We start from the raw sequence: 17,459 nt of genomic DNA on the forward strand, positions 1-17,459 counted from the left end.
TAATGTAAAGCTGTCAAAACGAAAGTATAATTAACTTTTTCTGGGCGTTTGTTGACTGGGACTCGACATTTAATTTTGCTTATTCCAGTTCAGTATCGAGTCAGGATCGACATATCTTTTTTGTTTAATTTCTTTTCATGTCGGATTGTTTAATTTCTTAGTTATTATATTTAGTGAGCAAATTATGACTAAACTATAATTTTCAGATGCTTCTAATGGCGTTAATATAGTAGGTTTTATTTGAAGTTGCATATTGCAAACTTTGTAATTTGGTAAATTAATTCAGACTGTTTATTCAAACTCATGATAAATGAAAGTAGAGCAATGCTTAAAACAATTAAATGTGTAGTTACATATTACATGTATTCAAGCTATTGGTTGAATATGTGAAGTTCGTTGAGAGAAGCGGAGAGTAGAAAAGTACTCATATTACCCTTAAACTTAACCCTTGTCTTCTTCTTTTTTTCATCACTCGTATGAAATGTAGGTTGTCATTAATTGAAGGTTTTGGATGTTTAAAGTAACACACGCAAATCAAGCAAAGCTGAGATTGTCACTGTGACATTGAAATAAAGATGTAAGAAATGTGTAACTAATAAGACTTAATACTTTTATGTTTTGCAAAATTTAGTGTAACTACAGTCGCATAACATAGACTGTCTTAGCTTGTAGCAAATTGAACTGAAGTCTTTTAAATTGAAATAAACATACGAATAAGCTATGCGTTACATTTTGGAATGTGCTGTGATACCAGTGAAATCAAGTTCTGTACAGGATATGAGTAACATATGCTGAAAGTTTATGACCAAGTGATGAAACTAGTATGCTGAAAACTTGTGTCTGAATGGAACAATGATATAGCCAAAGAACATAATTTAAGATTTCTCTGTTTTCTAGAATTCACTAAAATGTACCTTACAGCGTTATTCGGTGGAATGCTTTAATCGCCTTTTAACAGTTTGGTTGGGGACCTCTGTCTAGTAGTTCGCCAGCAGGCCTTAGACATGGTGCAAGGAAATTATGCATAATACTTCACACTAACAGAAATATTTTCTTTATAGGAAGTAAATGGATTATATTATGATACACATAATAAGTCGTTTTCTTAGCAAAATGTACATGTGCATCTTAATAACATTCTCTTTTCAAATTTTTCGTAATCTTTATTTTAACGACTAAAATGAAACAATCTTCATAGAAAACGATGAAAGCGTATTATAACCATATTGAACATTTTAAACATTTAAGTAATCTTGTCGTAAATTCAATCAGGATTAGATATGAATGGTAATAATTAAATTTTATAATATTGAGCAGCTTTTCATACAAAAGGTGGCACAAAAACAGTCAGAATTGATGTGCGAGGGTCGGAGGAGATTACATTTTCGGTTGAAATGAAAGCAAATCCATAATTTTATTCTGGAAGTTTATTGCTTATATTTGCGTTTAAAATCTCGATAAAAGCACTACAATTATCTTAACGTACAGAATATGTATATTAGCATTAATAAATATCGGCAATTCCTTTTATTATTTACAAGAACTATATTTAAGTTCAACAATATCTTTTAAAATTGTAATATTTTCACTGTTTATAAGACAATATTGCAATATGTATATAACTACAAGCTTTTCTCACAAATAAAAGGAAGTCTCGACGTACATGAAACATCATTTAAGGATCCATCTCTATTCATCGCACCGCAGTTTTGCTGGCCAAGGCCATCTGGTTCTCCTTGTGCCCAGCCATAAAATACTTTTGAGAGAGGCATTCCTGTGTATAGATGAATGAAAAAGAAACAAACATAAACAAACAATTAGATTGACTCACGCTGACAATTGTAAAATGTCCGCAGCTTTTATTTTGTTTAGCAGCAACTATTAAATATATCTAGTGCATTAGTTTACAATTTGGATCAAGCTCAATATTTGTGTTTTATTATTTCCCTGGGCATTTAGCAAGAAATTGTAATATTTCATTACTTATGTAGATTATTACTCGAACTCTTCGAGAAACTACTCAATATATTTGTTAACTTAAAAAGAAACAAACTGAAACGGAAAAACGAACAATAGTCAATATGGGAGAAAGTATTGACCTCGTTTATAGTACGAATTTACTTTTGTGATGAAAAGATTTCATTCTCAATTTCGAACGTAAATGTTTCTATGTACTTTAAGTTAGGCGACTAGGCAACAGCACGACGACAAGGGATCACAAAGCATTGCTATGAGACAACTCACAGTTATCTGCTTCAAATTATCTGGTCCTATCTTGCTATCTTACACAATGTTACTTTCAGATCAAAGTAATGTCTTGACCAATGCAGTAAACTTAATTCTAGTTATAAAGAAATTCCTCTTCGACTATAGAAATTGCAATAAAATAAATGAAGACTGCATGTTCCTTCGCTGTAAACACAACTGAGTGTCATTTCTTTAGTTATCTCTACAGCCATTCTGTTTGATTTTTTCTGTTATGTCTTAACCCTTAACACACCAAGCGGGGTCCTCTAGGGATCCCAGAGGGTGATATTTGATGATACTGCTGCAACTATAAGAATCAATTTATTGTCGATTTTTATGTACCCTGCATCCTTTTGGGATGTCTGATGCATAATTAATCAATGATACGTTCGTTAAAAAGTGCAAAAAAAGTTGAGAAATTAAAATAATAGTTGGGGTCTTTAGAAGACCCAAGCTTGGTAAACAACGTTGATGATTTAGGCTTGGTGCTTTAAGGGTTAAGCTTTTGAACCTTATTTAAATTCCACTGGGTGATATCCCACTTTTTTATTTCTTCATTGTTCTTTCCTTATACTCCATTGTTCTTTTTTGTTAACATAGGCTATTGGCTATTTAATAATTTTTCATTAACTCTACTGAAACGTCACATTTTAGATTTAGATTTTCATATTTATGATAATTTTAAGAATTTATCAATTATCATGGCATCACAGTAGAGTCCCGCCTATTTGGATCATGGGTTCATATTTCATTTTCGGAGTTTTTTCTATGTATTATTTAATGTTTGGCTGGTATTTTTAGTTTTTTTTTTTTTTTTTTTTTTTTAAGGAAACAGCAAATAGCGTTAAAATTGTTGCGAGGAAATAGGTTGAGTCGTTTCTTCTTGCTCATTTTCAAGTATCGAAAAATTGTATGATAACGGTGAATTTTGAGTTTGTGCGTAATTCCTTTTAACTACCTCTAGTCCTATTTTACGTCCAAATTTCATGACCAAACTTTAATTCAAGTAAGTCGTTTACTTTAAAGAAGAAGTTGCTTATGTTTCCTCCTCGGCGCACAGTGGTCGGAAACAGAAAAAGCGGTCAAAAATCGATTTTGTTAACTTTGCCTCCTATGAAATCGGTATTGATATATGATTATAAGAATATATCCTGCTTCCGAATCCGGAGTTTCAGGACATAGTTATATTTTCGCTGTCTATAAAATGCATGTAAACATGAACAAATAAAAGTGCCGAAAAATGAGTAAAATATAAACCAAACAATATGATATGCTTTAATCATTTATATCGTTTCTGAGGTCGATGAAAGCGATTGGATAGTACATTAGACTCAAATACTTGTGTTTAATGGAGAGTTTTATTTGTTATCTATTGTCATGTCATTAATATGGTAGATTTGTTAGTGTTACCTACAAGTTACATATACGCTGATGTTACTAGCTCTGCAGTCTAACATTATCCTCCCTTATCTGTAAACAGGGGCGGATCAATGTCCGACTTTTGGGGGTGGTGGGTTGTCATACTGCTACTTTTAAGGGCTCCAAACTTTGGGATGGGTTTTATTTATATATATAAAATAAGAAAGTTTCCTCTTCTGGGGGGGGGGCGGTTGCCCCGATCGTCCCCCCTGGATCCGCCCCTGTCTGTAAAATAGGATTTATTGAGTTGTCCGTGAGTAGTACCAAGGTAGAGCATTGGAAATAGCTGCTCCCAAGTGCTCCTGGAGGACACAGCCCTATCCCTTTTAAGATCTTGGGTTTTTGGGGTATTTTTTAGACTTTCAGTCAAGCAGCTACTGCATCGTCACTAGTTAACCTAGGATTATGGTTCACACCTCATTTTCTTTAGAGTAGAGCAGGCTTTAAAATGGTATTACTTGCATGCCCATGCCATATACCAGAAGAGGGAAAAAGTGAGGTCAAAGGGAAAATCTAGTGGAAAAACATTTTTTTTTAAATTTTGGGCTTCTCTGGAACGGCTCTATGTGAACGTAGAGATCTCGAAAAAAATCTGATAAATACTAATTGGTAGACTAAATGTGGGTGCCAAATTTCAAGCTTCTAGGTGCAAAACTAAGCCCGACAAAAATATATCGACAATTTCCTATATTCCCATATACATAAGGATATTTTGTAAAAATTCCCTGAGACCTCCCTAATTACCCGAGGATCATGGTTCGCACATCATTCTCTTCAGAATAGAACTACCTTTCAGGTGGTACCATTTACTTGTCTCCATCATGTATCTGAGGCGTAAAAGTAGTGCCCACCAAAAAAGATAAGCCCGCCAAAAAATAATGAACATAGGCCTAATAAATGAAAATATTTTGTTTAAATTTATGAAGGCATCACCTTCTATGTCTCGATGCAGGAAGGTGTGAGTCAATACGTAACGTGTTCTACAATGCCTCTGGACTTGGAAAAAACCGAACGAAAAAGCTCAAATAGAAGAGGTGTAACGCAATGTACCATAAAACACCCGTATGGTACAATTTGTTCCATAAGATCCTTAAAAGGCTATCTAACTGCAAATGCATGATGAGTAATGTTGTGTTGATCGCAATCAAGATCTGCTATCTGAGCCTTACAAAGGGAAAGGTCATATTGTCTTGTACGTAATTTGGATTGTCCTTCGTCCCTGAATCAATGTTGTAGTGTAAGTCTCATACGTAGTGCAGTCATAAACTATCAATCATGTGAAGCTGCTGTATATTACACGCCAATGCAATAGTATATAAGAAAATTCTATACTAAATCTTTTAACCTTGCCGAAACAACGTAATCCTGAAATAAATTACATTCCAGTAAGTATTGGTGTTTCTTCGAAGATGGTGGGAATGCAAAACCACGAAGTTTAACTTTGTATCTAAACACATATTTGTTTCACACCGTCTTTTTATTAGCTTCACATACAATTAGAGGGAGAGCACATTGAACCTCTAACCGATTCTTGGGTGCATATTAACAACTGTCATAACTTCGTACTGGCTAGCGATGTCCAATTCATGTAAGGCATCAACATGGTATGTTTTCAATTTATAAACTGCATGTATGATTCACGATGGTGGATTTCAAGATGGCAGTTTTCATTGTTCTGTGTCCTCCCCGATTTCTCCTTATGTTTATTACTCCTCTACGTTGTTCCTTTTGTTACGTTTTGCAGTACTTGACATTTATGCGAGGAGTATCCACACTTTTGGACCATCGATTCAGAAAGGACAATTACGTAGAGAGCAGTAGGCAGATGTCCGTCAACTTCCATTGTTTCGAAATGAACGATTTTTGACCACTTTTTCTCAGTTTCCGACCCCAGTGCTCCCTGACAAGCTTCAAGGAGCAACGAAATGTTAAATGATAATATTACTAACTAATAATTTTCATTTTCGACATAAAATATTTGCGACTTCTAGATAGCGTTATTTTTTCTAGAATTTAAACATAGTTATTACCATTCTGCAATACGTATGCTCATATTTTGGCACTGTGATAAAATGTTAGTGCGTTGATGAAAAGCACAAACGAAATCTTAATAGACTGACTAAGAGCCTTGCGGATATACGCTGTGACGTAATTAACGGGCCCGCAGGGCTCACAATGCAGGATAGGCCCAGAATGAAAGGGGGGCCAATTAAGTTTCGAATATTTACTTTATGTTAAGGTGTTAAAATTGTGTGATGTTGAAAAATGTGAGGTTGCAACTGCATCTAATCCTTTTGCCCTTAATGACAGCAACATCACAGAGACTATTTAGTAAAGTCCAAGCCAATAAAATATACACTGATCAGTCAATATATTATGATCAACGGCTACTTTTTAAATGAAATTTTTTGGCTGAGGTAAGAGCCACGGGCAATTCAGAACCGCTCTTCAGACAGTGTATTTAGAACATTCATTTCTGTTGTTCCTTCGAGAGTTTATTCTGTAGTAAGACTGAGTAGACTAATCCAATCTCAATCAATCAATTGTGACTTTTATTTGTGAGTATGTTGCACTTGATTATTGCTTATTTTGCCCATCGCACTTTTAACAAAACACCAAAATAGTTCTTCACCAAATGAGTTCCCCAGTCTCTTTTGGTTTATCCTTTTACGTATTAAAAGGAGTTTAATATTGAAAATAATGGGCTTTTCCCGACTTTGATCCGAAATTTTGTTATCGAATTGTTTCTAATTTTACATTTCCCCCATATCTTTTTGGCTTGCTGTAGCTCTCAAACGAAGCATTACTACACACTGGTTGGTCTACACTTTTATCTCGTCTTGCTGTCTATAATATCCTCGCAAATGATGTAGACGTTGCTAAATATATCCTGTTTCATAGAATAGTATTGTAATAAGTATTCAGCCCTTTTTTCTTATTTAATGGTTACCGCGCATTCTTTTAGTACATCAGATATAAGATTCGGGTCTCTACAGTAAAGTGTAGTATACAATGTATTGGTGCAAACCCTATCTTAAACTACACGTCTCGTTAGATGTAGTTTCGTTGCTGACAAAGGACGTGAATGCGATTATCAATAAACATTTTCATTTTATCCTAACTTTCTTTGCAAGTTGTTGGGTTTCTCTTTTCGGAGGACGCACTTTGTACATATAGTTCAAATCTCACCTTTTAGTGACACATCCACATCTCATACTCATGTGTGAATAACAGGGTCTTGAATTCTTAACCCGGACATTTCGAATTGTAGGGATGTGCTTTTATACTCGGAGCCAGGATGCTGAGAATTGATTGAGCAAGGAAAGAAAAGAAAAATGCTATGTGAAATAGAATAAAACAAGTGTTTCTAGCGTATAATTAGTCATGAGCAACAAATAGTACATCTAATAAACCACTGACTGTGCATTGTTTGCCTGTCACTATTATTTTCAATGAAGGCTAAATTTATTGCCCTCTCTCTACTATTTATAGAATTTATGAGAATTCCAGCAACAAACTCTAACTTCATAAAACAGACAACTGAAAATGACTGGTTTAAAAAGAACAACACATTCGAAATGTATATCAAAGAAATGAAATTTTATCTTTATATGTGAAGTTCCACATGTACAAGCTGAAAGCAGGCACTGTTTTCAGGAAGTTTATCTGCATTTTGTTCTATTTTCTTACTTTCGTTTAGAAATGTTTCAATGTTGTTTTAATGTATAAGTACACTTTTATGTCTAAAAAGATACATTAAAAATAGCTTTTTATTAATTATACAGTGAAGTAATTTCCATAATTAAGATAGATATAAAATCAGTGTGAAACGTACCTGTAACTGTAACATAATCCCCTCGTTTAGTTCTATCATAGAAACCAATCAGAGTAGGACCGTGTACGCTTGCTCTCTTGAGGATGTCTCTTAAAATCATGGCCTCCCTGTCATTCTCAATGACTGCCAAGTAACCTTTATCATTTTCACATGTTTCGTTAGCTTCTTCCCATGTTCTCATTTCAGTGTAAACCTTGTAATATCCGTGCCCACAAATATATTCGTAGCCAGGTTGGGATGGCGGATGCGGCTTAGTAGGGTTACAATCTTGGGCAAAAAAAATTGAGACACTTAAATTTTGTTAGTTAATAAAATACATATATGGTATATATGTTACAATTACACATTAAGGGGCCAAGTTTATGATTAAAATACGAAAGAAATTACCTAGTAAATATAGTAGAAGTAAGAATAATTGTCACTTCAGTGAACTATGAAATTATAGTTTACTTTTCATTGTGTTCAATATAACATTATCCTCGAGTTCGCAGAAATGCACACTAAAACTATTGCTGTCATTAAAAAAATGTTAAGCAAACGTATTTTCTTAAGACTAACCTTTTTTATATAAGCTTTTAGGTCATAGTTTAACATATGTAATTTATAGCACAAGGGAAATAATTCTAATTACTAAAATTGAGAGAAAATGTTAAACAAAGTTTGTGCGGTGTGCTTAAGTATGCATAATAAAAAGGTAACAGTGATTTGTACGGTATGCTTAAATATGAATAATGAAAAGGTAACAGTGATTTCTACGTTATAACACTGATATCTACTTTATATAGAATTGATAGACTTAAAGCAACCTTGTGAATACATTAACTTCCGTAACTGGGATTGGATTCCAATGACATTTTGTCAATATATTGAGTGCTTAATACCGCGGTCCAGTTCGACGGTGGGTGTCGTGGGTGCAAGGGGGAACTAACTCCTTTACCAGATAGACTTCGCAATGATCATGGAGCTAGAAAGACGGATCAAACGCCACTCGCTAGGTTCTGTACAACTGAACACAAACAAAAGCGGGCCTAATTGTTGCACCATGCGTAGTTTTGAGATCTAGCATGAAACATTTCCAAACATTTAAATTCTTCCGGGCTACGATCATCGTCACGCAAGTGCTTGCTTCGCGCTTTTACCATCTCTTCACTTTTCTCTTCATATAAAATCATTGCTGATAGTTTTGCAATATTATATTCACAGGCAGCAATTTTTAGCAGTTTGCCCTTCTGAGATGTTACGCCCAAAAATGACATCAAAGTCACAAACTTCAAGTTTAGGACCCCATGAATCTACGGTGCCAGTAGCATCATAGCTGTGGATATTTGTGTGGACTCTTTACATGCAATAGTATTCAGCATATGACTTATGAACCTCCCACTTTATGCCATTCCAAAATACAGCCCTTTTAAAATTTTAATTTCCTGTACTTTTTCTGATGATTTCATGTATTGGTTTGCAACCCTGCCTATTTATTAGAAGCAAAGTATATATTCTTCATGTATCTCAATCTCTTCTAAAAACATCGGTTTTTGTTTGGTGTTCATCTGATTAGTACGCTCTGAGAAACTGTAGCCTAATTTCCGTAAACGCGTACAAATGCAAAAAATGACACTCCACTGACAAGAAAGATGGCCGCCATTCAGGAACACTTGTGCATATGACAACGCAAATGATGTTATTGACCTTCCCATACACAAAGTTCATCACACTCTAATTTCTATAATTTTCGTAGATGGTTGAGCAACTATTTTCATCATCTTTGGACCACTTCAAATGGATTGCCACATTGAAAATTAACGAAGCAAATAACTAGCCCTGTTATTGCTATTAGTGTTGCCCTGTTTATGCTATTAGAAATTTAAGTAAAGTAAATGTCAACCTATATGAATAATACTCTTTAGTGATAGTCTAAGAATGTCCGGGGTCTGTGCATAGGTAAAGGATCAACACTCTTGACTACGGCTCTCGCTGAGATCATGTAATCCTGTTTGCCACAAGTGCCTATTTTAAAGAACTCGCTGAATCTGAAAGTCACATTGTAACGAGGACAGGCAAGAAGAATTCCTGCCTTACCGGGCATTATCCACATGGGTCTCAAGTGGCAAGTAGACACGTTAATAACTTTGCAACATCGGCTACTAATGAGAAATATAAGAGATTGTTAATAATAGTAATAAGTGTGTAATGTTGTGATTCCTCCTAGATACGATCTTAATAGCAGGAATTTTGTTACATTCAGGAATGTACACTATAAATGTCTTCCCACTGCAGAAAAAAATTATGAATCGGTGGCCAAGACACCGTATGAGAAAATGCATGTTTATTGAAATCTCTTGCGTCCAAAATTAAATACAAAATATTGTCCATTATTTCTAAACGGGCAAACTTTATTGCATCATGTATGGCTTTACTATTCCTTATTACAATAAAGTGTTTAGTTACTTAATCTCATATCAAAAGTTTGCAAGCAGTTACAATTGGATATTATGCTCTAAGAAGCCATGTCAATATTAAAGGTTCTATGTGATATTTGTAATTTTATATTTTCCCATTTGAAGTATTCGTTCATGCAAAGAGAACGGGTTATCGTGAATTTACTATTTTTTCCAAATATTTGGCTTTTCCTTTTCATATATAACTCATACGTTTCCTCTAATTCTGGTATATATGTCAAAATTTCATCTCCATTTTCTTCCATTGTTAGGTCATTTTTAGATGCTATATAATCTTCTGTATTTCCAATTATTGTATTTATCTTCGGTTCTATTTTCCTCTCTAAAGGATTCTAAAGCTTTTCTAATAAATTATGTTCAGTGGCTAATAGAACTGTTCCAATTAAAATATTTAACCATTGGTGTAGCTTTCTGTTGGTTCCAGAAATGTATTTTCTGGAACCAACAGAAAGCTACACCAATGGTTACATATTTTAATTTGAACAGTTCTATTAGCCACTGAACATAATTTATTTGTCTATTACTTGTCTATTAATTTACCAATTTTAAAGGCAGTAACACCTTAGACTTTGGTGTAAAATATATTTCCTAGCACAAAGTATGGCGCTCAACACTTTTTTAAAAACACTACGTACTTTTTGTAGACCTTAATAAAATTTCTACCTTGCCCCATAAACCCTTTTGGTGGCTTCAAACTCTAATAAATAACAGTGATTTTGATCCATAGTCACTTTAATTTCATGTGGTTTAAGAAAATGATTTCTAATTAATAGATCATGTGGAAAGTTCTCTATTACACTAAATTTATGGAGGATAATTTCAGGGGCCAATATAGCAAATAATTTGATGTTTTATTTACCGAAATTGGATTCTATTTAATTCCGTTGTTGTTTTTCTCTATACTTAATATTTTTACATTTGCAGATTCAACGTTCTTAAATTTTGCCAGGCGGAATGCTGAATCAATAACAGCTTTCATTTCTCTATCATGTTTGCAGGCAGGGAAAGAATAATCTCATTTTGACTTTGATTTTGATTTTGAGAAATTAAATGCTATTTTAATATCATAATCTGTCTATTAATGGCTTCATTGTCATTAGAGTTTTCGTACTAATTTAAACAACATTCTTTATGAATGATGGAAAGAATAACGATTTTTCAACACTTTGAATCTTTTTATGGTTATAATTTAACAGAGCATCTGTGGGTAAGAAGGATTTGGGGAAGTTTTGCCGTTAAGATAAAAGAAAACTCTATTGCAAATATTAATGTAGTTGTAATCTATGATTAAGTGTTGTATAATTTATTTTACTGTTTTGCGCAAAGTATTTTTTTTTCTGTTTGAGAGTGAACAAAAAATACATTTCGATGATTATAATATCAGACATATAGTATAAGCATCATTTATAATTAATGTTGCACGTAGATTCTTAGGTAAGTAGAATTTAGAATAGAGGCATTGTTTACCTAACCGAGTAAGTTTGATATTTGGTGAAGACAATATTTATACCACGTTTTAATTTCATTCAAAAACATTTCAGGAGTCCAATGGTGTCTGCTAAATGTAAAATGTATCTAGGTAAACATGTAAGGGGAGGAAGAACACTGAAACTTAGTGTTAACAACATCAGATCTTGAGGTCAATAGTGTGTGAAGTTTTACGCCCAACACTTGTGATATACAATGAGCTATATCAAAGAGAACAGGGTTTTCTAATAAAGTAGAATATTCAAAATTTCATAGATAGTACAAAAAGTACTGTTCGAACTTTGAACTAACATTCTTCTGAGGTAACTTTTCTACGGAGACCAATGCCTGTTAGAAATCAGAAATTGAAGCTTAAATCAGCATGGTTCATAATTGTTAACCTAATAAATAAGATCATGGCAAATCACCATATGAATATAAGAAAATAATATTTTACATATAAGCAATGTATTTTATATTAAAACCTACCTATATCTGCAGGATATTTATATTCACAAATGAATTCTAGATTCTCTTCTTCGCAGTTTACATTTACCAATTTACCCTCTAAATTAATGGTTCCACAATTACTATAACCAATACCACTCGGTTGTCCTCTAGCCCATCGGGTGTAACCAGTGTCTGCCAGTGGATAACCTAAAAATAAATAAAAATGAAACAGTGAATTCCAACACAGATGCAAAAGTTGAGTCTACACAACATTGATCTTTTTTATATATCTAACGGATTTGGTGTCACTACTTTCAAGTATTAAATCAGAAATACTTGCAAGTGGCGCAATATAGAATTAGCGCAAGAAAAGAGCCTACAAATGTGAAATCTACGTGAGGAAGGGTGCATAAAGGACCATTTTCATGCATATTTTTCGTTTAACCAAATAACAAAAAAGCGCCAGGAAAATAATTTGGTACTGGAGAAAACAGATAAAATTATCGAGATCAAAGAAATGCAAAGGACGCTTATGCAGAAACGCTTGCCTATAAAAAGAACATGATCGAAGTTTGGGATATGAGCAAAAGTGTCATTTCAAATATTTCATGGATTGCAAACTGAAGAATCTACCACCCTAATTTCTCATGAGCCTGAGTTTAAATCTTACAAAATTAACTTTCAACTACTTCATTAGCGGATATAAGGGTCGGGTTCATAACCTCCTCCTCCGCGACACTATGAACATGAGACTAACTGCCTCAAAGTTTACAAAATATATTTCAGGCGGTGAAAACGAAAGATAGTTGTCACCTTGGATAACATTTTTATTTATTTGAAACGTTAACGAAACGTTAAGAAAATAATTTGCCGTGAATCTTTTTTGCAGAGGACGTACTGAGTTTATGGCCGTGGTTTAAAAATTTCGTAAGGGGATTCATTATTTTAAATTAATACGATTACGAAGTGAATTGGACGTATTTAAGATGAAGGAGATAGTGAATATGAATGCTACCTACTTCGGATTATAAGGAGTCAACAAATATCAAGTGTGAATGTGAATGTATAAGGGAATTCTACATAAGTTATACTGCCAGACCAACTCCTTGGTTTTATTATTCTACGAAGTAGGAAACCGAAGTCCGTGATACACACTTTCATTATATTCCTTTATAAAGCCCTGAAAGCAAGTCAATGGATGTTTCTATTTATTTGTACTGTTGAATGGGGTCTACAACGTAATCTTACTGTCCATGGAAGACGAAAAGAAAGGAATGGAACGGGATCCCTGTACATACTCCAACATTGTTACATTGAAAATTGAATTTTGGACAGATGCGATAGAGCTGATTTTGATTTTAACGTTCCTTTCCGCAGTGAGGTTTTATGAGACTGGACCTACTGATTAACGTGGAATCCAAACCACATGAGCTCCCGCCGGGAATCGAACCCGGGTCTCCCACGTCGAAAATGCGTACACTAACCGCTTAGCATGAAGAAGCTCAACAGGTCCGATAGAACAGAATTGTTGTGGACCATGGGTTTTCATAAGATATTTGCATTTTAAAAATCTGTCGAACGTAACGCACTCAACCATGTGTATAAGACACACTATGCACATAGTCATTTAATTGAAATTGAGAATTCTTTCAGTCATGTTTGAACAAGTACAGCGAAGCTTTCCGTACTGTATACAGAGATAGATATGTTATAGTTTTCTAAATAGTTATAACTAGTTTACGTCCATAATCCATGGTGAATATACACAGTTCACAAAACGTTTTGGGTATTGACTTTCTTAGGAAAATACAAGTAGTTATTCCACTAAAGTCCAGTGATCTACAAATAATAAAAATCTCATTAAAATAATTAAATGCTATACAAATGCCATTTCAGTAGTTTGAAATTGATTACAAACCCAGCAGACAATAGTTGCAGTGAATGAATGTTAGATACGAATTATCTTATATTTGATTATTTTATTTGGACTAAGCAGATGAAATTAGGTACTTTTGCATGTATCAGTATAAATAAATTCATCAGAAATTAAACAAACATCACGAAATCACCAAAGGATTCAATAAAATTTTCTCGAGCAAATCTGCTAGGCTAAAGTGTTAACGTACGACATTTCAAATACAGGCATTGCATTCATGTTCAGTAATTGTAACAAAGGGACTGGAGATGTGTGAACATACATGAAGTGGCTATGTAAAGGTTGTGCAGGAGCTATGATTATGGCCAATCATTGGTTGAATAAAATGCTGGTTCCTGTTTGCTTGTTGTGGTTATGAATTATTGAACTTCTGTTTTTGTTCCCCGAAAGGATCTTCGTGATATAACTGAATTTAAACCCACGGTTTAAACGCTACCTTTATTATTCTAGCCCAGAAGTTACTGGATTTGACTAGCATGGTAGTATTTTTAAAATTGACTCTATGTCCTAGTTTTGAGCCTTGCTCTAGTAGTTCTAAATGATGAATTACTGAAGCTTGATGTAGCTCTTGTGTTCCTTGTGTCGTTGTTATGATGCGTCTGGTTTGTCCTCTGTATGATCTATGACACTAACAATATATATGATACGTTTCGCGAATGCGTTGGTACAGTCTGCGTTTGTCACTAATTTGAGTAAGGTTTTGACGTCGAAGAAAGGTGGAAATCGTGAAAAGACAGTTTAGTGAATCTGTAGAATCTGCTAGTTGGAACATGTGATCAGATGCTTTGGAATTTTCATAAGCAGATGCAATAATTATTTAAATAGAAAATGAATCTTAAATTGTTCTTTAAAGTGGAAGAATTGGTTCTAACTCTTAAGAACTATTAAAAACAGCTTGACAGTGGAGAAAGCTATGTTCATGGTTACCGAAAAAAACAAGACAAAGACCTCTAAAGTGAAGTATTAGATATTATTAAAATTTTTATAGTACTGTGCAAGACAAATATACTCAAATGTGCAATTAATTTGCCAATCTATATTATAAAATTCAAAGTGACTTTGTTTGTGACTCATAATCTCTTGAGCCACGCGACCGATCTCGATCAGATTTCCAACGTAGATGGGTTCTGGCCTGAGAAAGTTTTGTCTATTCACTTTGAAAGTGCAATTTAGGGAATTGAGACGAGAGAAGATATAAAAAATAAATTAAATTTAATAACTCTTGAAGCACCGACCGATCTTGATCAAATTTTCAATATAGATGACGGTAGGACCAGGGATGTTTTTTTTATTATATCACTTTGGCGTTACAACTTAGGGGAGGAAGGAGGGGCAGATACATAACAATGATCGAAAATGACCAATATTAGTATCGAATCTATATTTTTCCGTGTCGCTAAGACGAATAGTAGCACTTCCGATCCCCGCAACATGCGGGAGGAGAAGAGGGATATATAAAATAATTGAAAATGACCTATATTAATGCCGAACTCATAGTTTTCGGGTCGCTGATTTGAACAGTAACACTTCTGATGTCTTTTAAATAAAAATTCAGCAACGTGGAGGAGGATGAGGAAAATATATATAAAAATGATTGTAAATAGTCGATATTAATGTCAAATCCATAGTTTTCAGAGTCTCTGAGATGAACAGTGATAGATCCGATGCTATTGAAATTGATACCGCTATAAACGAAAACATCATATTTCACGGGTATGTAACACATAGGAATTGTGCATTTGAAATTTTCATTTTAACCCAGCGAAGGAATTATGCGTTTTTTCATTTTGAATCCTGCATTGCAATAACACCTCTGTTTGCAATGTCATCTCAATAATGATATCTAGGTAAACTAGAAATTACTGAGCAAATTTCTCCTTTTTTCAGATTTGACTTTCTGAATAGTACCTATTTTTAAAAGGAAGAGCATTTGCACGAAACACAAGTAATTCAAACAAACACTGATACAGATCCTCAGTTCTCATTACGAAAAAAGTGCTAGGAGTGCTTTTAAAAGAAGAAATCTTCTTTGTATCTGCTATGAACAGTTAACAGTAACTGCCTGGAAGATGGTCTATATAATATAGTCATTAAAGACTGACATCTTGATAATACAAAACCATTCTTAAAATGTTCCAAACACACTATGTGTTTTATTCCAAAAAAATCTTTCATTACTGCTTTTTTAGAAAACATTCTATTTGTATATTTTTCAGTTTTCATCTTAAATAAGCTTAAATTCACTTAAATAATAACCTCGAAGTTATTCCTTTTAATAAGATAGTTATAATCTAAATTATCATTTCAATAGTCTCAATATGAAGAATTGTAATATTAACAAAGAAAGTTAAACAAACGTTGTAAGTACATAAGTACGTAAGTAAAACGTAAGTACGTAAGTACGTTGTAAGTGCATAAGTAGAAAAAATATCATATATTAATTTATTGATTAAAATACTATGGCATACGTACCAAAGACTGTAACAAAATATCCTTTACGGGTTTTATCATAGAAACCAACATGTACCAAATCGGAGTTGTTTGCTTCCTTTACAAGGTTTCTAAGGTACTGAGCTTCGGCTGTAGAGTTAATAATTGCTAAGTGGGAACCTTCTTTTTCACATATGTTATTAGCTTCTTCCCAACATTTCTTCTCTTTGTGAAGCTTATAAAATCCTATACCTTTGAGACAATTATATTTTGGAGGTGGTTTATGTGGTTCTGAAATGTAAAATATTTCATAATAAGACAAGGAATTTTCTTTCAGAAATAAAACTACATGAAGATTATTGTAACATATCTGTAAAAAAATATTTTAGGAATAGATAGGTGTAATAAGTAATTCACAATTGGGTGGCAATGTGCTAAATATATAGGGAAGTAAATAAATAAAAATCAAATGTGCTCAAATGAGATTGAAATATATCTTGTAGATGGAGGGAACAAGGTTGTTTTCAGTACTTGAATGTATTTAAAGAACTAGTTAAAAGAAGTGTGCAATGTTGAGGATACCAAATTCCTGATAGTTAGTTTATTTACAAATATTCTAAGTGGCATTTAGGGAAGCAAAAAGATCTGGCTTAATTTTATAAATAATTGGTCTTCATTATTTTCTTTCCTCCGTAGATCTAAAGCTCTTGGGCTTCAATAAAATTAGTTTCATGAATTTTTGACTTTTCAAAACACGTTTCGCACTTACAATATTATTTGCATTTACAATCAATTTTTCCTTTAGTTCTATCCTACTGTGTAACCTAAGGACCTTAAGTTATAAACTCGAATTTTAGTACATATTAAAATGTATTATTTAGAGTAGAAAATAATTATGACTTACAATTTAGAAAACAAATTACCATGTATCTTACACATGATTTTGTGAGTAATTAATAAAATTCCATGTTTAGAATAAATCTAAATATACAAAGAAATAGATCTCTGTCTCTCTCTCTCTCTCTCTCTCTCTCTGTCTCTCTATCTATTTATTCATATTATTTTCGGAAAGCAAGTAAAAATGCTTTAACCGATTAATAATGATGGTGTTATTAATGAGACTAGATGTCTAAACGGATTAAGAGAATAACAAGATTGTATAAGATGTTATCATGTATATGATATGATGCTATTGGTTTGTAAGTTATTTAATATAGTA

At 33.4% G+C, this 17,459-nt stretch overlaps 1 protein-coding gene across 2 annotated transcripts in view; it reads right to left on the reverse strand.

Moving 5' to 3' along the window:
• Positions 1-1,409: 1,409 nt before the first annotated feature.
• Positions 1,410-17,459, reverse strand: part of LOC145680796 (macrophage mannose receptor 1-like) — a 46,496-nt gene continuing 30,446 nt past the window's right edge. For both annotated transcript variants that reach the window (XM_081751837.1, XM_081751836.1), the window contains 4 exons: positions 16,283-16,531; positions 11,914-12,081; positions 7,502-7,768; positions 1,410-1,774 (listed from right to left, as the gene is read on the reverse strand). In XM_081751837.1, coding sequence (XP_081607963.1) covers positions 1,623-1,774; positions 7,502-7,768; positions 11,914-12,081; positions 16,283-16,531 — 836 coding nt within the window. In that variant the 3' untranslated portion in view covers positions 1,410-1,622. The remainder of the gene's footprint in view (positions 1,775-7,501; positions 7,769-11,913; positions 12,082-16,282; positions 16,532-17,459) is intronic.

This window comes from Thermobia domestica, chromosome 3 (genome assembly GCF_964235325.1).
Source record: "Thermobia domestica chromosome 3, izTheDome1.hap1.1, whole genome shotgun sequence".
NCBI classification, from domain to species: domain Eukaryota; kingdom Metazoa; phylum Arthropoda; class Insecta; order Zygentoma; family Lepismatidae; genus Thermobia; species Thermobia domestica.